This window comes from Rissa tridactyla, chromosome 11 (assembly GCF_028500815.1).
Source record: "Rissa tridactyla isolate bRisTri1 chromosome 11, bRisTri1.patW.cur.20221130, whole genome shotgun sequence".
In the NCBI taxonomy this organism is placed as follows: Eukaryota; Metazoa; Chordata; class Aves; order Charadriiformes; family Laridae; genus Rissa; species Rissa tridactyla.
In genome coordinates this window covers 16,609,077-16,635,150 of record NC_071476.1, presented here as the reverse complement: position 1 = coordinate 16,635,150, position 26,074 = coordinate 16,609,077, and the positions used below count along the sequence as shown (strand labels likewise).

Here is a 26,074-nt window from a genome sequence, read left to right as displayed (position 1 = left end):
GTGGTGCTTCAGGAATTTAAGTAAAGCTAAAAGCCACGTCACAGCTTTTTACTGCTCTCTTCATGCTTCTACCAGGTCAGAGTTTGTCCTGTGGTTCATGTGTTCAGTCCTTGTGAAGCTCGTATATAAGTTGAACAGTAATCTGCCTTCAGTGGTCTGCCACTGCAGTACGCATTACCAAGATGTTAGCGACACCAGAACTGACTTCGGAAAAATGACAGAATCTATCATTTAACCTTAGGGATGAAATGAATACAGTTAAGATTAAGACACTTGCAACCTAAAGCCACAAAGTTTAATCTACAACCCTCTGCTGGGGTTATTCTACAAACTACGTAACAGGAATATCGCTTTGAGAATAAGAAAAGTTTCCGAGGTTCTTGGTTAGATTTTGGCGTTTCCAAGACTGCCATGTCAGTAAGACCACAGGAGAAACATGTAGGCGAGAATGCAAGCAAGTGTAGTTTCTAAGAAGCTGGCTTGTCACTGCTGTAATAAATAGCTCTTCATTAATGCTTCTGCTACGGGTTTATAGGCTGTCCTAAGTGAGGAACAGAGAATCAAACTGCTCTTCCATAGAAAACAGGAGCAGGCAGCCTAAAAAGAAGTCTGCTACACTTATTTACTAGACCATGTTGCTGCAGGGCGAGACACCAAACGGCCCACTCTAACTTTACATCCACGTGGCTTCAATTAAAGTGCAAACAACTCAAGAGTCATGTAGAGTTCTTGTCATCTATTAGAACAAAACCAGACTAAGTTCTTAACATGGATCCCGGCTCAATGGATACTACAGACCATTGAGTCCTGTAGGCTGCACACGTTTAAGAGCATGAACTGAGCAGGAAAGACCAGATGAACATCCCTTTAAAAGTTTTGTCTCTAAAGGTTATCTTTGGATAGGTATTTCAGAGTAATGGTAGTATTCCCTGACGCATGAGGAAAGGTGATTTGATAACAGCCTGTTACACATGCACTAGGAGGGGAGATGGTAAGGGATAACGCCCAAATGGTCTGGCATCAAAAGCCACCATTTTGTCCAGTGACATTTAACACACAGTTACCCCAGCTGCAGTCTGTGTACACACTGCTTTCACCCACCCCTACTGTATTCACAAGTACATACTCACCAGTGGTGTTCTTCTAGAGCATGGCAAGAAACCAGTAACGGGTATCTGAGCAGTCAGACTCTTGGAGGCTGTTGCAGAACTTGGTTTAGTTACACAGCTGCTTGGTTGAGAGGGCTTCCCCTGCTACTTGAAGGTCCAAACAGGATTTGAAGGCAGAGTTCTGGCTTCGTTCCTCTTGCTGTAGAGCAAACATTACCCTGGTGCAAAGAGCGCCTTGTACCACTAGGATCTAGGCTGTCAGTTCTCTAACGCAGACTTGTTCCAGTTCCTCCTCATAAAATAGACAAATTGGTATACTTCTCTTGAAAGCTATATGAGTTTCTGGGCATAAAAACATGCAGGCTTGGAAGGTTTTTGAACTTGCATCTGCAATGCTTCCCTGTCCTGGACCAGGTCACAAGCAATGCCCTTACATTGCTCTTATTTTGCAAGCAGCTCAGTTTTACATCCAAATGTAAATTTTCAAATGGGGCATTAGAAGGTTAGCTTCCTTTGTGCCATCTACAGGCTTACTCAGAGCTCAGACAAGTTGTCAGGAGTCACCCCGTATCAAGTCAAAATATTTCAAAATATGTACGACAGAATTCTGTGGCAAGATGCTCATGGCAGGTTGGTGAGGGGAGTCACTGGTCCAGACGGACAAAATTGCATCAAGCCTGTTTGAGGTACTGTTTGAGCAAGGACCAGAATGGTGGCATCCATAATGCTTGTAAGCCCTCATCTTGCATATTAACCAGGTTCTTCTCACCACAAGTTGGTGCGCATAGAAGATGAGCTTGACTGCCTATTCCCAATGTAAGCAGTGAGGAAAATCAGGACTGAGTGTTGAAGTGCAAGTTTAAGGCTGCACTAACAGAGCACTCAGACACCATCAAAAGTGCCCTTACATCCTAAGTACTGCTAACGCTTCCATCAACCAATTTTGACAAGATTACTTGAAAAGTTAAAACTCATGGAAGAATATTCTCTGATTGAACACATAAATAAGCCAAATTTGTGGGATGAAAATCTACAAAGGCTACCATATATAAAGAGACATCATCTACTGTAGGAAGTCCTAACACAAGCAATCTCTAGAACAGAAAGAATTTGCTGGAGAAGCATCAAAGACAGCTACGAATTTTACTTCTCCTCAACTATGTGCTTGATGCCACCATCAGAGCTGAAACCCTGGGTAAAATGGAATTTTGGTCTGAGCCATTACAGCTTTGCTTCCGTAATATACCCTCTATACAAACACACTCAGAAAAAAACATTCTGAAGAGACGCTATTTATACTCCTCCATAGGGTATGTGCCGCCCTTGTTGAACTGTACAGAACTTTGTCAGACCTAAGGGAAATAAAGATTATTTTTGTCTGTAGATGTTCCTGTTTAGGAGGAGGAAGTGAGTTTCACTCCTGAAACTTTTGCTAAAGAACACAGATTAAAAGAAATGTACCTGATGGCACACGCGCTTACAAAACTGTACAAGGATCACCTGTTCCGTACATGTGGTCACATATTTGTACGTCTAACTAGTCTACTCTGACCAGTATGATCCAACAGTGGAGGATACGCACTCATTTTAGCATGCATAGCACTTGTTGAGGTTTACACAAAGTTCACGTGAGATCAGGCAAAAAATTGGTTCTATTTCCAAACATATGACACATTTTGAGTCTTCTCTTCAAGAAGAATGCCCAAATTTTTTTGAGTCTGGTTTTGCCCAAACATTTCTTCCCTATACTCATTAGTGCACGTCAGCCCAGTGTTCCTAAATCTGGGGGAAGTCATTATGTATCACGAAACAGAGTAAATGTTTTTCAATCATATCAACATTCTATAGTTGCCTCTCAAAAATTGTCTGAACCTACGGATTGGGCAGTTTTGATATGCTCTTTGGACAGAGCTGCACAAAGTCCTAGTTATATAAAAAAAAGAAACACATACTAGCATAATAGAAATCAAGTTGTTCTTTGTTTCACTGACCACCGGGAATCGTACTGAAGACAGATGTAGGTCAAACTTCTCACCACTGAACCTCACCAGCGAACCTTCTGAGCGCAGTTCCTCTGGGGGATAATTAACTCAGACTCTATAATAGCTCCCACTTGGACTTCCTTTTAGCAGAGATTAAGCTGCTACTGCTGAGAGATTATGTATGACTTTGCCAGTACATGAAGAAGGTGGATTACCGTTTATGACAGTCTAATCTGAAACCAATAAATGCAACCCAGGTCAGACCCAAACTGGAGTAGAAATACAGGAAAGATCCAAACCCGATGTCATCTACAACTGCCTGGTTCTGAATACCTAAAAAATGTGAATAAGGTCACACTGTACGGGCGTTTTTCTCTTTTGGTCTTATCTTGGTGACGCGTATGTAGCATTTAGTCTACAAATGCTAATTTCCCTTAATTAGATTAAGATGTATGCAGGTGAAGACATATTTTACTGGTCCTAGAGCTGAATCCTACTACAATTGTATACCAAACCCCTGAATAATTTTAGATTCACTCCAAAAGCTACAACCAAGTTGTTGCCTACAGTCAACCTCCTAAAGTGAAGTTACACCTATCTAGATAACAAACAATCTGAATTTCTAAATGGCTTAAAAACCACAAAGCCACTAAAACCAAAGGAATTGCAAACATTAGATTTTAGAAAATCAGCCCAGTTATTTGAGAAGTTAATTTCTGACAACCCGATCCCAAATGTTGGCTCTAGACTTTACATTATTATTATTTTAAACAAAACACCACTGAAACATAACGAATTATCACACCTACGTTTACACCAAGTGCTTGCCTATAAGATATTTCTAAAAATTAGGAGACATTAAATATGTCAGTATTCCTATTTATAGTTAAAAAAATCAATTGCTTTGTTTGACAACACTTTCCTTCATATTTTGTGTTTTTATTTTAATCAGTTGGGCACACATTTCACTACTTGTCTGCATGCCTGTTAGTTTTAACTAGAGTTCATGTATGGATATGAAAATCTGAAATAACTTTCAGACCACTCCATGGTTTATGCTGTTTCACTTTTATTGCTTTACGTTATTTTTATGCTACTTTCCTGGTAAGGAGCTGCCCCACCCCTAGCAAACTTAGCCCCAAGAAAATAATTCCCGAATGGGTGATGGGATGAATCCAGGCCCATTTGCTATCATCCTTATGCCTCGCAAACATGATATTTGCATGGTCAGGAGGAATGGTGTTTGACTAGACTGCCTGCTCTTCAGAGATCACTACCTTCCCTCCGGCTGAAATGTTCTTAAGAACAGTGACAATTAGGAAGATCTAGAACATCTTTCAGGTTGCTCTAAGACCTTGTGCTCTTCCAAGCAGAAGTCATCTTGTAGAAATTCACCCAGAAGCAGAAGAATGAACAACTATGAATAACTCTTCCGGACGTCATACGCTTTATTAGTTGCTTCAGGAAACTGTTTACTGGGACTACAGAACACAGGCGTAATTTAAATGAGTTAACAGTAGCGCTACTCTATGCTTGCATGCAGCAGGGCGGCGTGAAGATGAAACATACAGCTTTCGTAGTACTCCTGCTCTGCAGTCCTTACCGCAGCTGCCCAAAGCCCAGCCGTAGCAAGCTCCCCTGCCTAGCTCTGTCAGACCGCACATTAGTAAGCAAGAAGGAGATTCACAGAAGAATTTCCAGAAGGACAAAAAACCTATCAGGTGTGTCAAATCTCTGACATTCAGAAACCATTTGGGGAAAGCAGCACACGCTGACTTAAGCACTAAAGTATGGATGCTTTAATTAATCCGGGGTGATTTAATTGCTTTAGTTAAGTGGAAATCGGGTTAAAAATGATGCAGAGCATGCTGGGGTGTGTTAAAAACATGACATATGAGTTGGATGAATCGATAAATTAAAAGCGCACAGATGTTTTAATTAAACCCAGGAAAGTTAACGAAGATCACTAGAGACTTTTAAGCCTATGATTAATTCAATTCATTTAAAATACCTGTAGAGATATGGGGATGCCTCCATTTTGGGAGTTATAGAAGTTCTCAATCGATAAGTACTTAAGCTGTTCTACAAAAAAAATGGCAGGATTTTTATAGAAGTGACTGAACAGCATTAATTGCACAATGAATATTTACATTCTTCTGAACACTCAGCAAACTTTTGCTCTGGCCAAAATTTATCAAAAAGGTCACAGTTTTTCTCATTGCCTTCAGTGTGACCTTATCTGTCAAAAAGACAACACTTGCTGTTCCCTCCTCTACCATTCTACAGAGTATTTACTTCCATTAGATAACTGCTTTGCTTACAACCATTACAAAAAGATCTATGTCTATACGTCTTCCACACTATCTAGCAGCAATTTCCAGAACAGCAGCAAATTTTAAAAATTATCGCTTTGGGGTTGGTCACTTGGTACAAGAAAATTCTCCTTCATGAATCAACCCTTATAACATTTATAATAACAATAACAATGCACTCTGTAAGGATAGGGAAAATAAAAATTAAGCAAATGTCAGATACATTGGAACTAATTTAGTGGTGGATTGAAAGGCTGAAGCCCCACTACCGCTGGCATGAATATGAGCTTAGACAATCTAGCTAGCCATCAACAAAGATCTAGGTCTTAGTTCTCTAAAGATATTGAAGTCCTGAGGGGGGAGAGAAAAAGACCACTGTACTGCCTCACTGGAAAAGCCACAGCTGAATACAAAGAAATATTTTCGAGTGGTATAAAACAAACTACAAATTGGAGACAGAGAGAAAAGAGGGCATTTGAGTGCAGCAAGACACTTGAAAAATCAGCTAGCTGCGCCAGGGTTCAGCTGTCTCGAGGACTTTCTCTTGTCAGTACGCGCCGGAGCCAACACTTCGTCGGCCTGCTTGCTCCCTCTCTGCTATCGCGGCGGCTCTGCAACCACCACTACCTACACTAAAGGGAAGATCGTGGTTCTCCACGCAGTACACTAAGATGATTTGCAAAATGGTAGGCTGATGTGCAGGCAACCCGGTTAGAGCCCTCCCTATCTACAACATCATTAAAGAGCAGCCCAGTTCAAGTTCTTTTTCATGTGCCTCACTGCATTCAAGGCAATGGAAGTTACCCTGCACTGGTTCTGGTTTACCACAGGAGAACGTGACTGATCAGCTTGCCATGTATTTTTGCCTTTGAAAATAAAGGCAATAAAAAAAAAAAAAAAAAGAGGGAAGAATTCTTTGCAAATCTCTGCATGATACATGGGATTGGAGGAAAATGTAGATGGTGGATAGAAACATCCTGAAAACATTGCCTTGCAATCTAAAACTCTTTTTCTGTGGGAACTGGTTAACACAGAATCAGAGCTGTGAAATTCCTGCGTTAGATATAAGCAGTGAAGTTGATATGACTACAAGAATATGCAGAGAAATAAATTTTACTTTCTGTCAACAGATGGAAATAAACAGATGTCGAAATCGACTACTGTCATAGACAAGCATGTAGATCTTCATTTGTATGTCTTGATAACTTCATCACTAGAAAAACTGAGGAGGAAGGGAAAACTAAATGATTTCAGAGGTTTCAGTAGCTCTCTCAATGGGAAGAGCCAGCGAGGAATCAAAGAGATGATGGTTCAAGTTCACAAAAAGCAGCAGTAAGGGCAAACACCAAATACCAGAATCATCCTTCCAACCGTATGTGTTGTGATTCATAACAGAGAGGCACTAACACCATGAAGTCATTCATGCATCTAGAAAAAGAAATGAACAAGTGAAACATTTCTTCAAATATTTTTGGTAAGACTTTATACCATTCCCAGTGAACGGTGTAAAACCTATTACTTCTGTAATGGTTTAGCTCTGGCTAAACCGCAGTGCAGGAGATGTAGGGCTGCATCACGCCCTGCAGTATTCAGGGTATTTAAGACCCAGGTTGCTTTGCTCTCATTTTAGTTACTACTATTGGCCTTATTAAATTTACCAGAAAAGATTTAAATCATAACATGATTAATTGCACAGTTCCACGTTAGCTGCAGATATTTAAAGATTTTTCTACATTAGAATTAGAAATTTTTTTGTTTGTTTGAGAAAGCGAAGGGGGATGACAGCTAACTGAATTTAATCTCATTCAAATAGGGTCTAATATAGGAAAAGATCTAAATTACAGGTTCAAGTCTAGATATAACGTAGATATGAAAAAAAGCCATGCGAGCTGAAATCTGAAGCTGTGATTCAGGGCTGTTTCTGTTATTCAGGGATGGCATCTCTTAACAGCTGTATTTCTATAACGTGATTTACAATACTACTTAATCATAGTTGCTCCAATGACATTTACTATCATCGCAAGGACTCCAAGATGATCCCAACACAACTGCAAAGACAAACTCTTACAACTTAATGAAATAAACAAATACCAGTACAAGTCCATGGAGACAATGCAATCGAAAAACAAAATGTAGATTGCAACACAATTAAATAAGCTAACCAATTAAACACAAAAACAAATTACAAAGCATACATCACAGTGAGCACAAATCAACTCAGCAGAGCATAGTTAGAACACAAAGCCACCGACGGAGGTATTATAAGATTGGAAGCAAGATTTTTGGCTTGCCCGAAAATAAGCTGCACAGCGGTTTGCATCCTGCTGTATTTGTGTGCGCGTCCACCTCCTTGCCTCACTGGGAACCTTTTGAAGCATTTTTATTTATTGGGATCCCATTGAAACAGAAAACATTTGTGCAAATAGATGTGCTGTTGCTGCACGTGTATAAAAAGGGCAGAAAGATAAAGCTAGAGTAACTGATAAAAGAGTGGGCTTCAAAAGCAGCTGTGAGACATCACATGAACGTATCCTGCTTCTACTAAGTATGAAAATATTACTATAATGCCGCTGAAGAAAAATCCATGAATAAGATTTTACTGTGTCTCCATATGCTTTCCATCTTGAACATAACCAAAGTAAACTTCCTTCTACGAAGCCAAGAGAACTTGGTTCCAGTTTGTAGGCCTCAGCTACGGTGCTGCCTTTGGCTCTGCCGTTGGTCTCTGAATTTCTACAGGCTGGGTGATGGGTGATCACAAACAGATGCTCCAGTGCTCCCTGGAATCAGACTCGTAACTACTTACATGCCCACTTATTTTTACCTATCATCTTTTGTTCAGCAGTGGCATTAGCAACTTTTCTCAGTTATTTCCCTCCTCCTTCATTACAGAATTCCTCAGCTTTTCCCATTTTTTTCTTCATTCTGTTAGTTTTGTCTTTGAATTTTTCTCCTATAGAAATAAGTCTACCTTCTTAGCTGCACCACTGTCTTGAAAGCTCTTTGGGAAAAGGAGTCATACATAATTTTAAGTTCGTACTCTGCATCATTAATTTAGAAACGTATGAAAGGGTAATGCAATGCACACAGGCACAAACTTGGCTGTATGTTTTCTGTTGGTTTAATATAAAAAACAAATGTAAATTAAGTTGCTATAACTAGATGCAAGTATTGGGTATATTTAACAACATTAAAGAAATACCTGAAAAAAATTTAAAGCTTTTTTGCTGCACTGAAAAGGCAGAACAATAACAAACAGTAGGAAGGACATGCTTCTAAACAGGAGTGCCCGCACTTGAAATTATTCGGGAGAAGTTCTTCTGTAGATAGATTCTGTATAACCCTGAATTCAATGCTGGAATCAGCAGAAGCCATAAAAACTTTAAGAACAATGAGAAGTTAATATTTTGCTTGTTGAAATCCTTATTTTTAAAGTCTGTTTTCTCAAATACTCACAATGCTAAAAGTAGCTCCTGGGTCCTATTTCAACTTTGTAAATATTCCCTTACACAGAAAGCAAAAGATATGAAGCACCAATTTCTAGGCTGGCGCAGGCAGGGAGTTATCTGAGCGCTCTTACGTCACCATCTTCCTACGACTAGCGCGTGCCTTGCAAAGATCTACTAATCCTCACATCTAATCCACAATGAACTATAGGGACAGGCACGTGTTCTTGAAGAGTAATGCTATGTTAGGATGCTAAATGGCTTGTGTTGTAGCAGAAATTTAACAAGTTATCTGTTGTAGAATTCAGGAGTCCGGACTCGCCAGTCCCCTGTTTTCACCTCTAATCTCCATCAGAGTTCACAAGGCCTGATGAGGAAAGCTGCAGACTGGAAACGATGGTTCTTGTATTCCATTCCTTGTCACACTACTGACTGCGTGTCCTGAGCCCCTTTCGGAGCCATGACCGCTAACAATCAGAACGAATTCGGCTTGTGACCCCTTCAGTTCTTGGCTCCTGTTTAAACTGCCAATTAGAAAGAGTTAAAGTGGTGGATTTTGTGTTGGCTCTACTTGTCTACCTGACACTGGATCAAAGCTACTATCCCATCTCATGCAGGCAAGCTAGCACCTGCTAGATGGCAATGACTGTCAATCATTGTCAAAATAGGTTACACGTCCATTTATTTGTTCTGTAATTGTTTTAGGCACAGTTAATGGCACAAAACCTTTTTCAGAGCGTACTGCAGTTCCGTAAAACTAAGAAAACAGGGCAGACAGGGAAGCACTGCCCTGTACATAGAACTCATTGGAAGGCAAGTGAGGATATGATTGGTTTGCTAGAAATGAAAAACGTCTGCTAATAAAACGTGAGACTGGGAAAAACGATAAGAAAATTTATTTCAAAGGCATTTTAAGGTACTGAGTCAGAGAGGTGGGAACTGCTGGAGAGGAACATTGCCAAAGACAGCCTCGTCTGTTCAAGTACCAAAATGATGCTTCCACCCACTGCGAGAGAAGATTTGAGTGACAAGCCAGGGCTGTGCTGCTGCTGCAGCACACACGTCAGTTGGCACACATACACACATAAACACACTAAACCCAAAAACAAACCCACCCAGACAGAGATACTAAGAGAGGAGCTGAACATGCTGAATTTTGTCAACTGCAAGAGAGGATGAGAGATACGTGTGGGTGACAAGTCATGAATGCAGCATTTCCAAAGAAAAGCACACTTCTTTTTTTTTTTTTATGAGTACAGTGTAAGTGATGAGACACGCTATGATTATGAACACATAAAATGCTTGCCAATAAAGTTGTTATTTCTCCAGTTTCTCTTTTCTCTCTAGCCCGCTACTTCTGAGCCCTCGCCTGCATTCTTGCTCTGTCACACTGGGCAATACCATTGCTCTACCTGTCATTAAAGTTCATAATCTGGATGTTATTTTTGACTCATCTGTTTCCTTTTGCCTCACGTTCAGGCTTTTACAAAGTCTCACAGATTTCTTCTGCATTGCATATCTTTGTCAGAAGTCTTGCCTTAGCTTCCAGCAAATAAAAATCTACATTAAATCAGCACCTTTTTCTCCGGCGTTGATAAATTCAGCCTTCTTCAGTCATGCCTGTGTGCAATAGCGCTGCAAAAATCACGTTGTTAATCTGTTAATCTAACCTTCAGCTATGCGGCTCTTCTTTCCCAGGTGCGTGTCAGGTCCTTTCCTCCTATCACGTGGCACACGAACTTCATCCTCCAACTTCATTTACACACCTGCTTCACCCCAGACTGCTCACTGCTAGAATTTTGACTTCAACTTCCCAGTGACTTAGAAGGCTTTTGAAAGTCATATTTAAAATGAGCTTTTCTGGACTCTTTCCTATGCCCTGTCTCCCTTGGAGGCCCCATTTGCCCGCCATTATCCACATGATGTTATCTATCTGCCCCATTATCCCTCTTTAAAACTGCCTTTTAAAGCAGTGTTCCCCAAAACTGACAACAGCCACGCTGCTAGTGTGTTTATAACACCGCCTATCACTTTCTTTAGGTCTCCACGCCCGTCAGTTGGTTCCCATTCATTCCCTTTCAACTTGTATTGACATGGTAAATTCCAGGAGGCAGGTGCCGGTTTTATTTATTTGGTTTGCTTGTAAAGCACTAACCACAATAGATTAGCTTTAACAAGTACTATTGCTCACGACAGTGTCTTTCCAGTGCCACAAAAATGGCGAGTTTCCTACATTATTGTTCCTCTCCCACTCTTTTCTCTGCCAAACCAATCTGCCTTGGGTATCATCATGCTTAATGCGATCTTCTTCACTTGTCTGATCTATAATCTGTCATTGCCTGAATTTGCAGTGATTCACTGGAGTAGCTCAAGACGCGCATTCACCAGTTGGACTGTGCCATGGAAGACCCGCAGTGCTACCTCACCGCCATGGGGCCCTTCTCTTCTGTCAGGCTACCAACGTATGCGGGACAGGCAAAGGAGGAAGGCTATTCAGTATCACCTCTCACCTTTCCCTTCAAAGTCCGCTGAGCTTCTATCTGCTTGCGCTATTTTCATTTCCTAACATTTCTAGCCAAGTTATGAAGGCAAGTATTGTTTTCCTTACTCCCACAGAGTGGAAGTACTAACTGCTATACGTTACCAGCATATGCAGGACACCACTCATTCTGATGCACCACGTCTCTACAGCAATGTACTGAGCACTGAATTATTCAGCAAGATGCACTCCAAAATTCATGTTTTCCCCGCTGCAATCACTCCCAGAACCTCTTATGCCACTGGGAGCGTTCCGGACATGGCACTAAGAGAATAGTTTCAAGCAGAGTATTCAATGGATGAAAAACCATTCCTTTACGCACCATTGCCCAAGCAACATGCCTCTGAATAACCTCAGAGCAAGAAGAGTCTGAAACAACTGAAATTTGAATAACAACTGAGAAAAAGTTAAGAGTTGCTACTTCTAGCAATTATACCTTACTTACCTAATAATTGACAGCTTTTTACATTTTTATAGAGGTTAACAGTACACACATAACAAAGAAAATGGCAGCAGTGGGAACTCTTATTGTGGTGCGGGCAATCATGAGAAACAGCAAATCCATTAGAATAAATTTATAAAGGGATAGACTACAGCTTAGTAACTATTTCAAACTAAACAGATGTCGCAAAAGAAATAAAAAGAAATTTTAAAAAAACCTACCCTTCTTTTTATACTTATTAAAGTGGCGCCGTCCTTTGCCAGTAAGCCAAAAACAAACAGAATGGAAATAAAATAATGAAAAACCCACAGGAAAAGAAACCGCGTATAACATAAATCTGAATCATTAGAGTTCTTAAAATCAGATTAAAAGTCAACCAATCAAACATGGTACAAATTTCTGTTTTAAAAAAAATCTAAAAGCCTGGAATCCATTTAGATTAAAACATTAAACATGTTTCTTATTACATTGCATAATCGACTAAAAGCATCTGCTGAATGGCAAGCTCACGGCAGCTAACACGAGCTACTTAAGTTTTTTCCTTCTACAAATCGGACACCATCTCTTACGAGGCTATGCTCACCAGGTCAATGTAGAAATCCCACCTGCTGGTACATTGTTTCACCTTTTCAGATTAGCTAAATATGCTTATGATGCAAATCCTAGCATTTTAAAATGCAAAATCAAAGCGGGGTCTGAACACATTTGCAAAACAGAATATGACAGTGTCATTGGAAGTATTTTTGTTAAAGGAGTGGAAGAGTTGCACGTCCTTCAAAAATATTATGAGATGAAATGAAATTACAGCCAACGCTGAGTCACTTCTAGGAACCCAACTCATTGTAACACTGAACTCTACAAATGGTGAAAAGCAGGACACAAGGAAGGATGCCTGCCTGCAGATCTACCACAGAACTCGGCAGTTAAAAGACCAAACTATTATCAGACATTAACAGTGGGGACACTAAGCAAGAAGGACATCTTGATATGCCTGGGTGGTGATGTCAGAGAGGTTACAGAAAAATAGAGGTGAATATAAAAAAGTGACAAGACACCAAAATAACACAATCATAGCTGCACATCTGATTCTTTAATCGATCCTTGGCCATCGCATCGCTTCTTATCAGTAACTCCTACAGCTAATTGTGCACGAGAGGTTACTCACAGTGCAGTTCAATTTACTGCAAATCTTCCCCTGGCTTTAATTAGCCACATATTCTTTATGAGGATACAACTCCACCCACTGACTTATCTTTTGATTATCAGACTTTCTTTTTCTTTATATGCCATATTTTATCCGCATGAAATTAAAAGGTATCGTTACCTTTTTTGTGTGTTAGATGGAATTCTTAATGAGGTTAAACTCCAAATGATTTCAAAGGGAATCTTGCCTGAGCAAGGATGGAGTAAATCTGTTGATACTGGCCACCTGAGAATAAGTTATTTCCTCAGATATATTTATTTCCTCAGGGAGAGAAATAAAACCCCCAAGTATTTGGCAAGAGTGTCTGAGGGGGTGAAATTTCCCCCACTTCAATCAATGAAAGTGTATTTCAGCCTGTGGGTTGGGCCAAAAGTTCCTCTCTTCCTAATAATTTTCATGGTATTTCCCTGGAACTAATGGATCGGAAGTCAAATCTGTGCTATGTCACGTAGATTCCCTTCATTTTTACCTTTTCGAACTACATGGATGGTGTAAGGTAACAGAGGGAGTAGCTGCGCAGTGCCTGCCAATAGCTTGCAGGTGACTCCCCTGAAGATTCATGGCCTCTGATGCCCTCGAGATGAGCCCTGTAACCGAGGATTCACTGCTCTACAGGATCCTGCTTCATATCTATCAAACTCGGGTTTCACCCAACGTGAAGCTCTTAAACTGCTGCGTTATTGCATGAATCAAGTTCTAAAAGCCATCCGAGGAGCTTGTTCACACGTTCTCCACGTTTCTCTATTTGAGTCTTGCCTCAAATTATTTTACAGTGGAGAACTGAAACATTGAAAGATGTGTTCCTAGGGAAATAGTAATAATAATAATAATAAAAAAATCAGATGGAAAGAAAATCATTATCCTTCCATACTTGTGACAGCTTAAATATAAATTTAACTTTACAGTAAATGTATATTAAACATGTTTCCATACATACACTACGCTAGAAAAGATTTAATTCTCTATCTCATTTTACTGTGTTTTACCATGCATACAATCCCGATTTTGATTCCTGTCTTCTGAAACTGCTCTCACATATAATCGGCATTCAAGTAAGCAGAAAAATCTGCGGACACGAGGAGGGGTATGACAGTGCCTGTGAAACGGGTGAGGGACACAGCCCTTGCACCCTAAGTCAGCCGCACACTTGTGGGGGCGTCTCACAGTATCTAGATGTGCAGCTATGTGCTTGCTCTGAAACACGAGAATGCTGTCAACACTCCCATTTTGCCATTTTATGTGGCTTTCAAGCTTCTTTGTTCTTCAGAGATCCCGTGATGTCTGGCAAGAAAACGCTACGAGAGTTGAAAGAAGCTTCCAAGAAACCACTTCTGCTTTTGAGGGGAAAGAGACAGCACAGAAAGGACAAAGCGGGGAGCAGAGGGAATGTACTGAGGGGGAGGAGAGGCCTGACAGATAAAGTTGACAAGTACCCTATAAAAAAGCTATTTATCTGACATAGCCTGAATGAAGTATTTTCTAGCATTAACACAGAATACAGTGTTCCACAGAGGTTCGGTACAGAATGCAGGATTGCTCCACAACTCAAAATGCAAATGGGCTGATTTAATGGCTGCAGATGTGTGGAGAGTGGCAGTGAAGCACACAGTCACTGCATGCACGCTTTCACAGGTTAACACCACAGAAATGCATATGGCTGTCAACGTGTATTTATAGCACACATTATCACACCAGTTACTTTGTAATACACAGATACCTCTACTCCATATATTTGCCAAGTACCTTAATTTCTCAGTTAATCAAGCAACACACACGCTGTATTTGAAGCGTTCTTTAAAAGAAGTAGGGTTAGCAGTGATGCGACATCGTTAGCTTTCCAAGGCCCTTGGGGCACCTTCAAGAGCCAAATATGGAGACACGGAATGGAAATTACTCGCTCCGGTAGCACTGGAGTAACAGCTATTCACGGAGTATTTCACAGACATGCAAGGGAACGCTGGATGCCACCCTGCTACGCCTGTGAAAGAGGTGGGGCACAATAATCTGCCCTCAGGACGAGATCAGGAGTCTGATGAGCACATTTCTGAGGCCTTTCAAAAAGTTCTCGAACACCAGGCCTTCCCCTTTGAACACTAACAACCCTATCCCTGTGAAAAACAACTGCAAGCACATATTGATATTGATAGTGCGCCTAAACCTCACACAAACTAAGAAGGAAGCAAACTATAAAATGTTATGACTGTGCTCAGGAACAGCGGGGAACACAACCAAGTCACTGATTTTAGACAACATATGTGATACTAGCTGCACAAACTACAGGGGTCCTCCTTAATCAATCTTTTCCCTATGACAGCTATCCCAAACTCTCAGAAAAACTTAGTAAACACATACTGCCAATCCACAGATGTGTTTCAGATCTCTGTTTAATCCTTAATACTCATGCATCTCCCAATTTAAGTTGTTAAAATTTACAATCGACATTTAAGGAAAGGTTTATTTTAAGACTATATCAAGTGCTACTTATTTTCCTAAAAAAGGCAAACTTCCTTTGGTCAAAGAGTAATTTTATATGCAAGAAAGATGCTATGCACTAGAAGTCAGGCTCAGCCAAGACAGAATATACATTACATGCTGTCAATGAAGATAATCAGTCTTCTGTTGCAGCCCAGTTAATGATAATCAGAAAGCACTGATGATAATTCATCCACTTTTACAGAAAATAAGTCTTCTCTGCCATTTCTGCTTACTATCTTTGACACAAAAAAAGTTGTAGCTATGCAAGCTCATCAGCAATGTAGCAATACTTCCACTTGATCACATTTAACTAAGAGATCTAAGAAAGAAAAATGCATATTGATCTATTTGAATCTAGCTTGGACCCATGCTAACTAGCAGGCGCTGTAGATCCATACCGTACATCACAAACACACACTGCGCTTATTTGTAAACAAAGGGAAAATGATACCTTTAGCACAATCTGCTCCATGAAATCCTGGAAAACAGTGGCAAACACCTGATACACACTCGCCATTCCCGTGACAATTACGTGGGCAGTCTTGCACTGAATCTGAAATGTAAGCATCACAGGCACATTAGCTCGTTCCTATTTAGGCTACAAATTCTTTGCTTAATTTTTCTTCATTTTGTTTTGTCTTCAATACTTGGAAGAACAACCCCTAATATTATTAACACCACAAAGTTCAGGTGAAGCAGAAAGGTACCAAATTTTATGGCAGCAGGAGTAAGTGTAGAGTGATACACCGTGATACACTGAAGTCACATATTAAGACTCTGAGCACCATCAGAACCCAAAGTCTTCTGATAGCGCTCAAGCCCCTGGCTCCAACAGGTAGACAGGTCTGCCTCTTCAGACATCTACAGCTAGGTCTGAACTCATATTATGTAGCAAACATAATGCTTCGTCAGGAAAATCTACAGTCTCCCTTTTGCAATGAGACTTCGATCTTGCACAACCGCTCTTCCATGTGAAACTCATTATCCTAAGGAGCGTACCTTCTTTTCCTTCTACAGACATTTAAAGCCTCATTAATGAAGCCGACGGAAGTAACTGCTGAGCATTGCTCGGGCAAACATTCTTTACGCTAAAAAAAATAATAAAAAAGGTGCAAGCAGCTATGCAAGAGGATGAAGAAGAGTCCTGTAAAAACAGAGGACGAGGTTTAACGCCAGAGTTCAAGCGACTGGCTGAAGTGCTGGTTACTTCAACAATCTGAGAAGCACACCAGCCTGATGATAACATTGCAGCTGCACCAAAATACTTACTTCCCACAATTTCTGTTATTATTTGGATAATATATACACTACTTTGCATAATAACAACGTAGAAATAAAATTCCGATTTTGAAATTAATTCTTAAAATCACTTTCGTTTGAAAGCTGTTGGATTTCAGCAGAACATATTTTCAATGCCGAATTATTGGAACAAAAACCTAATCGGAATGTTGTTACTCTTCATTATTATGCCCTGTTGTTGTGGGACCTGTGGGCCCGAACTACTTGGCTCTGTCAGTCCCAGACACCAAACAAATAGCAGCTGTACGACACAGAAAATGAATTTTGGATTTGGAATTAGCAGAACCGTACCAGGTATTTTTCTGTCAAATTAAACTGAAAAGGGGAAAGAGATTTAAGCACAACTTCAAATCTAATTTCACAGTCGCAGGACACTAAATAAAAAAACCCAAAAAACTCTAAAGCAAATTTTCAGAGATGTCATTATCATGGCTTCTTGAAATGATTCATGTAAACGACTAAAAGAAAAATTGAAACCTAGTGCCCAAAGATATCAATTTATCTCATGAAGAACCTTGTCTATAGATTTAATTATTATTTTGCTTCATAGCACACAAAAGCATTTTCTATGTATTCATGGTAAATTTAGTATTGTCTGGGAGTTAACATCATTTCTGTTATTCTTTCTTCTCTTCCACATCAGAGAAACTTTCAGCTGTCTCAGATCCTTTGATTATGAAACGTCTGATACTAGGTGTTTGCAGAAGAACCTCTGAACTGGATGAAACACTATACTTTTCTCTACATTTCAGTCCAATTACTATTATTGCACTATCAAGTAGTCTACCTGACTATTAGACCTTTGATACTCTCGAAAGCTGTCGCCTAGACCAGCGAACTCTTTTAAGGACATCTTATCATATCTGAAGGTTTTCTAAGCACGATAGGCGCATCAGAAGATATAAGCACAAATGCTCTTGTTGTTTTTGGAGAGGCAGAAAAGGCCTTCTACGGGCAAATATGCAAATATCTCTCTCTCTCTCAACATGCATAGCACCTAGTAACTCTTGCAAAACCACACACAAGAAGAAAAATCATTTTTTCATCTTAATTGAGGCTAACAGAAACACTTATAGTCATACTTAGTGACACAGTATTGGCTATCCTCCTACACGCTTTGGGACTTAAGCCAACAAACTGAATTTTATACTAATGTAAAAGGAAAAAATTAAGTTTCATATCATTAATCAGGCACGACTGGAAAACACCTCCAACTATTTTTCATCAAGCTTAAAGACTCACTTGGACTTTTTGTAGTTTCTCTTTCCCAAAACTAACAGAAATCACAGATTTATACAACATAGCACCATTTAACACTTCACCATCCAGGAGAGAATACCACATAGACTATCTCAGAATTTTTTATGCCACTGTGGAAAGATATTCAGCAAAGTTCATTAAGGTGCTTCAAAGTTCAACAAATCTTCTAATAAAGCTTGGAGAATTTAGACTCAGTTTGATTTCCCACTAAACGTAACCCTATTCTTCTAACAAAACTGCTGGCTTCTCAGATCATAGAGTAGATGTCCTTCTCCTCTTGATTCCACCATGTTGAAGAGATGACCCACTATCAGGTGAGCAGTATGCTGTAAAACAGCATATGGCTAATTAACGGACTCGATTAATCTCTGGGGTCTCCGCAAACAATATCCTCCTTTGCAGGTATCAGTTTCTTGTGCTGTCTTTCTGCGAAGATTAAACAGCTCTCCTGTTGGATACTATTCCACCGGGGCAGAAAGCAGTTTCTCCAGAGAAGCAAATAAGAAGTATAAAAATGACAGAGATTAAGGAGAGGAATATTAACTGGGGAATGCTTCAACCCTGACTGAACTTATCTGAGTCTCGTTTTCCAGAACTAAACTCAAGATCTACGGGAATGCTAAAATCTTAAAAGAGAAATCAGCAAATTAAAATCAGCACCCCGTTACCAGGCTTTTTAACAGAGTGGCATTGAGAAAAAAACGCACAACTCAGCATAAGGATAAACAGGCCGCATAGCGAAGACCGCGAGAAAGTATTATGACTGTAAGTAAGGGAAGGTATAAACAGAGAGGAGAAATGCTCAGCTTGTGGAGATACGTACCCAAAATAACCGTACTGAAGGAGACCACTTCTTTGTCCTTGCCGTCGTTGTAAAACGCCAGGTGCCACAAACCCGCATCCAGGTACTGAACAAACACAGCCTCGTTCTGAACAAGCGTCTGGATGCTTCGGCGCTCCCGGGGGGACTCCACCACACTCCATTTCTCCTTCCCGTCCAAGCGTTCCATGAAATCATACTGCAGGGTAAAAAAAAACAAAACAAAACAAACAGGAAAAAAAAAGAAAAGAAAAAAAACCAAAACCAAACAAAAACCAACGCAAACAAACAAAACCCCAAACAGACAGACCTGAATACAGAATGGTATTTCACCTCAAAATCTGACACTACGTTTTCTCTTCTACCTTGTCATAAAATGATATTTCTGGAAGACATGTCAAGGTGAAAGCGATATTTACTAGTTGACCCTGGAACACACAGAGATTCTGGGACTCTTTCTTAAACAGCGACACAGAATTATCCATCTTTGCTCTGCACAGGTGATCAAAAAATGTACCAAATGGCATTTCTTGACAGGTTGGGTTTTGAGAAAGAAGCTGAAATCAGTGATTTGGCCCATCAAATTTTAGGTTCCTACACGGCCTTCAAAGCTGGGAACCTTCAGGCTATGAGACATCCCCCCTTTTCTAAGGAATCGCCTACAATAAATTCCTGTGGCCAGAGGAACAGAAGTCCCAGATGTAGCTCCAGACACGTAATTGAATGGAAGCCCCCGGAACGTGGAAACAAACAGGAACAGCACAAACAGAAAATGTGTTTGTCTAATATTAGGTAACTCAGCCCCTGATAAAAATACACTGTACAAGTTTTACATCACGGAGTAAGAGTTGCTTACCTGAGTTTGTATGTGGAACGATCAGGGACACAAAAACCAGCGGGAGCATGGAAAGGAATAACACAAATCAAGTGGCTGAAGGAATTGAATTTATATTAAGGAAAACTGAGAATTTCTGGTTGGATGGTTTCCAAGCAAGGTAGACTGTTATTAATCTTTGGAAAAGGGATCAAACAGAGCAAGTGATTATTTAGAGTATAAGAGGGACAGCACCGTTAATGGCACGAAACTAAAAAAAGAAAGAAAGAAATTTAAGATGAATGTCAGATAAGCCTCCCATCTATTAAGCTCAGTAATAGCCTCCCAATGGAGATGCCACCGCATCACACAATTAAACAGGACTGGAAGAAATACTGATTAATCTACAACAGGGAATAACTCTGCATAACAAAGCAGCTGGACTTAGCTATCTTAATAGGCTTTTTTCCTGTCTTTAACACCTGCGGTTCTGGAGCTCTCAAGCTGATGCTGTGCTCAACTTACTAGCTCTCATAGTCCCTATCTAAGGGAAGCCCTTAAGAAACGACAAAAACAATATATCTAATCTTTTGATAGTTGTATAACAAGTCCCCTATGAAAACACATCTTGTTTTAGAAACATTTATCTACGTAGGAGTAGATAGACAGACATGTCTAAAGAAAGATGCATGTGCTCAATAAAATACAGTAATTCTATGTGCTTGCTTGCCAGTAGTTTCATCGCATTTCCCTCCGTTATCTCCAGCACATAGAGTCTGTGCTTGCGACAGCGCTGAGAAAGCACCTTCACCTGCTTTCGGTTTAAATAGAAAACTGTAATCTTGCATCCTAAAAAGACAAAACAGCCACAGAGGGCTGTCTTGTACACTGCATTCCCCTCACTGCGGTCTAGTAAATACTACACAATACGCAACAAAATAATGATTCTGCCTTCTAGTAGAAGAGATAGACGGAGGGACTGATTTAACGCTTTAGTGCCATGCTACACATCTATCTAAAACTGGGGTATAAAAGCTGACCTTTCCGTTTGAAATTTTGTAACAGTTATATATGAGCAATATAGAGTCCTTGATACGCTTAGCCTTACAACAACCGGGAAAGTATGGAAGTACTATCACCTTCCTGTTACACATGTGGAACTGACAGCAATACGCAGCCACAAAGGAAATCCATGGCAGGGTAGGAATCTGAGCCCAAATTGACTAATGTTGAGAGCTATTGTCACAGTAAGTGCACTATCCGTGCCTTCCCATGCCTTTAATCACAGGAAAGACTAGGAGAAGTAGAATAAAAACTTTCACCAAACTGTTAATATCAGCTTGCCATCCACTTGAGCCTCTTTTCACACAGGATTTTTGCAGGAGAAGGTAAATCAGGTGAATCAGTACATTTAAGCCAACACACACCAGAGATTTAGAGAATTCTGGCATATCAGTAACTTTCGGAGTATCAGAGGTGCCAAACTCACATATATATCTACCTCTTAAATCAATGACATTTGGAAATACTGGTAAAACCTATTGTCCAACAGTCAGAGGTTAAGGACAGACTCATCACCTCCTTGGGAAATGTTATTACTCGGGCAACATCTTGGGAAAAAGAAACCTTGCTCTTCAGAACAATCATTCACAAAGGGTCAACTAAGGAAGTAGCAATAAAAGCTGACATTTCTCACTGGCAACATGCTGTTCGTCTCTGCTTGTGCTGGCAGGTTCCTCTGCCTCCCCTCTGTTTGATGCTGATTCTACCTCATATAGTAAAGAAGGCTCAGCAGTTGGCAAGATCGAAGGGGAAGAGTGTTCAGGCTGAAACTGCGTGAAGTAGTTTTAGCTGCAGAATCTCTTTTCACAGTGATGGGGTGTGACCTGGTGAGAGCAGGTACCTTGGCATGACTTTTAACTTCGGTAAAATTAAGACTGGTATTGCCCCTCTTTAATCAAACTATGAAGAACTATTGCACGCTCAGGCAAAAGCAAAATGACTAAACCTGTATAACTTTATGAATGGTGAAGTGCCAGTGCAAACCGATCCAGAATATAACGCTAAATTTTTATCCCTCTTTGGATTCCTCAGGATTGAGGAAAAAAGAAGGAAGATAACGTGTCTGCTGGTGGTTCTCCGGGCGTACAAATCTTAATGTGTCGGCAACTACTAGGTATATGTACCCCCAAAATCTAAAATCTGTGTCTGAAGAGTCACCAAGAAGGTACCGCGAATTCACAACCGCATGAGATTTCTTCACATAGCTGGCTGAAGCATCATTTTGCTTCTTGTGGCCCTGTTGATTTTCTGATTTACCACACTTGCATGATTAATTACTATATAATGTTGTGCTGAAGATACCACTCTTGCTTTAGAGCTACTTATTGACAAACGTGCACAGATTAGAAGACCCATCTAGGAAAAGAATGAAAGTACTTTCATGAGCATTAAGAAGCAAGTGTGGAATTTTTAAGCTAACACACAGCTGCTAAGGAAGAGACAACTCAATCACATGAATTGGGGAATGGATCTGTCAAACCAAACTAAATCTCTGTAGCAATTTGGAAGTTTCACTGACTTTTCTTTTGTTTTAATGACCCTTTATATTTCATGGCTTCATACCAAAAGTCACGCAAAAATGGCAATAACTGCTCAGAAACAAAATGCACCAGAAATCCCAAACGACTTCAGAGTTCAGTTTTGCAGGAGGGAGTACTTACAATGATTAAAGCTCCATATAAGCAAGTAACTTGCCAGCCTGCTTCTCTAAACAAATTCCAAATTCACATTCTCAGTGAGTTTGTATACTTTTCCTACACAGCATACCAAAACCTTACTGCATACTTCTATTTACAAACCTAAATCTCATACTAAGTTATTTCAGGGCAACTTGTTTTTATAATTTGTCCTTCAGTACTTTCTATCCTCCAATGCATTTTATTCGTAGGCTAATAATGACTTTTTCCAGTAACCATGAGGAGTCAGAAAAACAGTTTTGGAACTTAACGTACATGGCAGTGACCACATTGTGCTATGCCATCCATATAGCACAGGCCGGCTGAGCCCAGCTGCGTGCAAGAAGTGACCTGGTTGTGAAAGCACAGCGAAACAAAGAGAGCTTGCAAGGGTCAGGACTGAAAACGCAGAGAGCCTGCACAATCTGCGTTTATTTCTTAGATTTGAAATTATTTGCATGCCTCCACAAAATCCCTAGCAGCGTTTGAAATTAGGAATTGAAAGGAAAGATTTCTTGGAGCTCTTGTCTTAACAATGGACTCATATTCACTGCTGGGGGGCAGGGGGCAGAGAAAGAAGGAAAAACCATGTCTGGCGTTGTGGCTACCATTTGCCAAAGCCCTGTAATACCTAAGCAGCCAAGAAAACATATGTCAGGGACGCTTGTTTGCAAAGTGCTTTAAAATTAGTTCTTCATAAAATCCAGTTGATAATTATTCATTAAAACACACCCATGAAACATCTGATACCCACAGCGCCAGCCAACCGATTCGTTTCAACATCTGAATGTGACACAACGCAATCAGCACAACGCAGCACAGCGTTCGGTAACAGCAGCACTCTTGCCATCAGATAACTTCAAGGTGGTCAGAGCACCGAAACGTGTTTGAGCACTGGCTAAAAAACAAAGGTAACTCTGAAGGTCCCCAGCTATTCAAGTTGTTTCAAACAAAGCCAACTCCTGTTCTAAATGAAAACAGTTTTCAGTTTGACATGAAAAATTTGTAAGTATAAAACACTCTGCTGGAACTGAAAACAATACAACTCCATGCACTGCCTTCTACAGACATTACAGTGATGTTTCTATAAGGTTACCTTATTTCATGCGTCATTTGGAATGTTCTACCAATGCGTAGTAACATCATAATTGCTGTAATCTCTGTAGAGTCGCTTCATGCGTTATTTGACATTTACAGTTCATTTTCTATACATTATCAATTTTATTAATATGACTATCTTCTACTAATTTCCTATTTATCATTCAAGCCTGCAACGCACATTTCATTATTTCTAGGTAGTACTACACAGGTTGGAAGAATTCTGCTTGAAAACAATGCATTCCTGTTTGTAGTCTGCCTGCCACTCAAAACTGCCTTTTTACCTCTGCTCCAGAGCTCCATTCCCTGCACACACAGCTCGCAAGGCTGCTTCTAGACAAGTTTACAGCTACATCAGTTTGACTGACTAAACCAGGCATTTGGAATATTTGCTAAACAGTAATACTGAGAAGGTTAAATCTCAGCAGGGCTCTCAGACAGGAACTGCATCTTGTTGTCTCAGGTTAATCATGTACCTAATTTGCTGATTATTGACTTGCTCCCACAAAGGATTTTACTTGGCTTGACATATCAGCGCTGATCAGTGATGAACTGTCAAGTGTAGTTGTTCGCTGCTTTACAGATCATGTCCCTAACCTGCAGAAACAAGGATTTTAAATTTCAATTTTAAAATATCGTCTGGTGTCAACTTCAGACTATTTTCATCAATACAAAACCATTCTGCTCCTTTCTGTCAGAACAACGCTTCTTTTCACTAACTCAGGTCTGTAACAGCTTGCCTTTCTTTTTCTGAAATTATTTCTCTCGGTAGCAGCTTGGCTGAATTTTGATTGCTGGGCAAAAACGCCAATCAATCTTCTGCTGTACCACCCTGTTGACAAGCACCAGGACCCTGCATGAACATGGGAAAGCAATTCTGCAGATTACACCGGTGGACTTCATTAACTACTGTTATGGAAGAGAGTCGGAATTCCTTCCTCCAAAGAGTGGAAAACAGGTTCTCCGAGGAGGAATCCAGCTCAGTAGGAAGCACAGTTGATATTTCTCATTATTTAATTCAACAGAAAGGTCACAGAATTTATATCCTATCCACGTAAGTTGGAGTGAAAGAAAGAAGAGCAACTTTGCCTGATCATAGCCTTCTCAGATAAGAACATCGTAATGAAAGCTAGAACAAGTACGTTTGATCACAGTGCAATAGAAATTAAAGTTCAGCTTGAATTAAAAAATATTTTGTACTACCAGTTCCATCCAACTGGATTTCTCATAAAAGACACAGGCGTACCTCCATCATGTCTTAAGTCAGACAATTATAATTAACTTGTATTTATAGCAAACTGCGATGATTGCTTAGGAGCTTTGGTTGCCCTCAGCCATTTTCACTTCAGGATTTATACTTCTGTTTGTTTTCCTCGGCTAAATTGCTGTTTTTTTTCATGGTGGAATGATAGGGGAAGTGAATGCCAAAATTCTGAATCAAATGAGACATGCTCAATGAATTATGCCATTACCTCATTGCAACAGTTAGAGATCCATAGACATAATTTTGCCCTCAAGACAACATATTGAAACATTACAGCCAAAATCAAAACGTTCTTAAGAAATGCTCCCACCCTGGCACATACTCTCTGTGGCTATCTTCTGTGTTGCATGGATGCGTGGAAATGGCTGAAAAGTAGTCACCAGCCTCTACAATTTCCCCAATTTATCTAGTCTTTGTACGGAACTTCAGGATGCTGTATGCTAACCTCTAGCTATGTGGAAAACTGACCACTCGCCCTCCCCTCCTTGGGATGTGGACTGGTGATCCTTATTTCTTCCCAGACGGATATATCCATTCAATAACTCACAGAACACTTTAAAACAGCATACTACAGGAAGCTGATGGAGTTTATAGTCAAAGCTCCTTGTTCACAAATTCTTAGACGTAGAGATCATATCTCTCTGTAAATCTCTTCTCTCCTCTCCTCCCAGCTCCGTTTAAAGATTTTCGCTCTCAATTCAGACTACGGGCAAGAATAAACACCAAGGAACAAAAGACAATGCAGAATAGTTCCATAAATTTGCCTCACATTTGGAAACAGATCCAAAATTCAGTTAATGTTAAGTGTAGTTTTCCCCAGAAAACTAATCGGTTCACTGTGTGTACCATGAGTTTGTGCACGCGCATGGACACAGTTCACTGAGGGTTGATATCTTCTTGCAGGCAATATGAACACACTTTCCCTATATGGCAATATGTAACAACGCAATTATGTTAAAGCCTCTGGGCTTTTAGCTCAGATCATGCATTTTAAGCATTTATGGAATTACAGTTTGCTTTGCTAAATAAAAAGAAAAAAAAAAAGCAGTAGCAGCAGTTCTTTGCAAATCAGGGCAAGGCGTCTAGAAACATTAAATGGAGCTTTCCCAAAAGGGATCACAGAGTTCTACGTTTGCTTTTTGTGAATCATATACTATATATAAAGCGTTTTAAGTTTAGGTGATCATTTCTGAGTGAAGAACTGATTTTTAGCGGCAAGCATACGCATGAAAGGAAGGGTCCTTTCCAAAACATTGTTGTTATTTCTACTTC

The 26,074-nt window shown here is 40.1% G+C and overlaps 1 protein-coding gene across 1 annotated transcript in view; it reads right to left on the bottom strand.

Moving 5' to 3' along the window:
• The window catches only part of TENM2 (teneurin transmembrane protein 2), a 1,855,021-nt gene that overhangs the window by 93,366 nt on the left and 1,735,581 nt on the right, over positions 1-26,074 (bottom strand). The window contains exons 25-26 of the mRNA XM_054217271.1: positions 18,892-19,087; positions 15,961-16,062 (exon numbers count right to left, since the gene is read on the bottom strand). Coding sequence (XP_054073246.1) covers positions 15,961-16,062; positions 18,892-19,087 — 298 coding nt within the window. The remainder of the gene's footprint in view (positions 1-15,960; positions 16,063-18,891; positions 19,088-26,074) is intronic.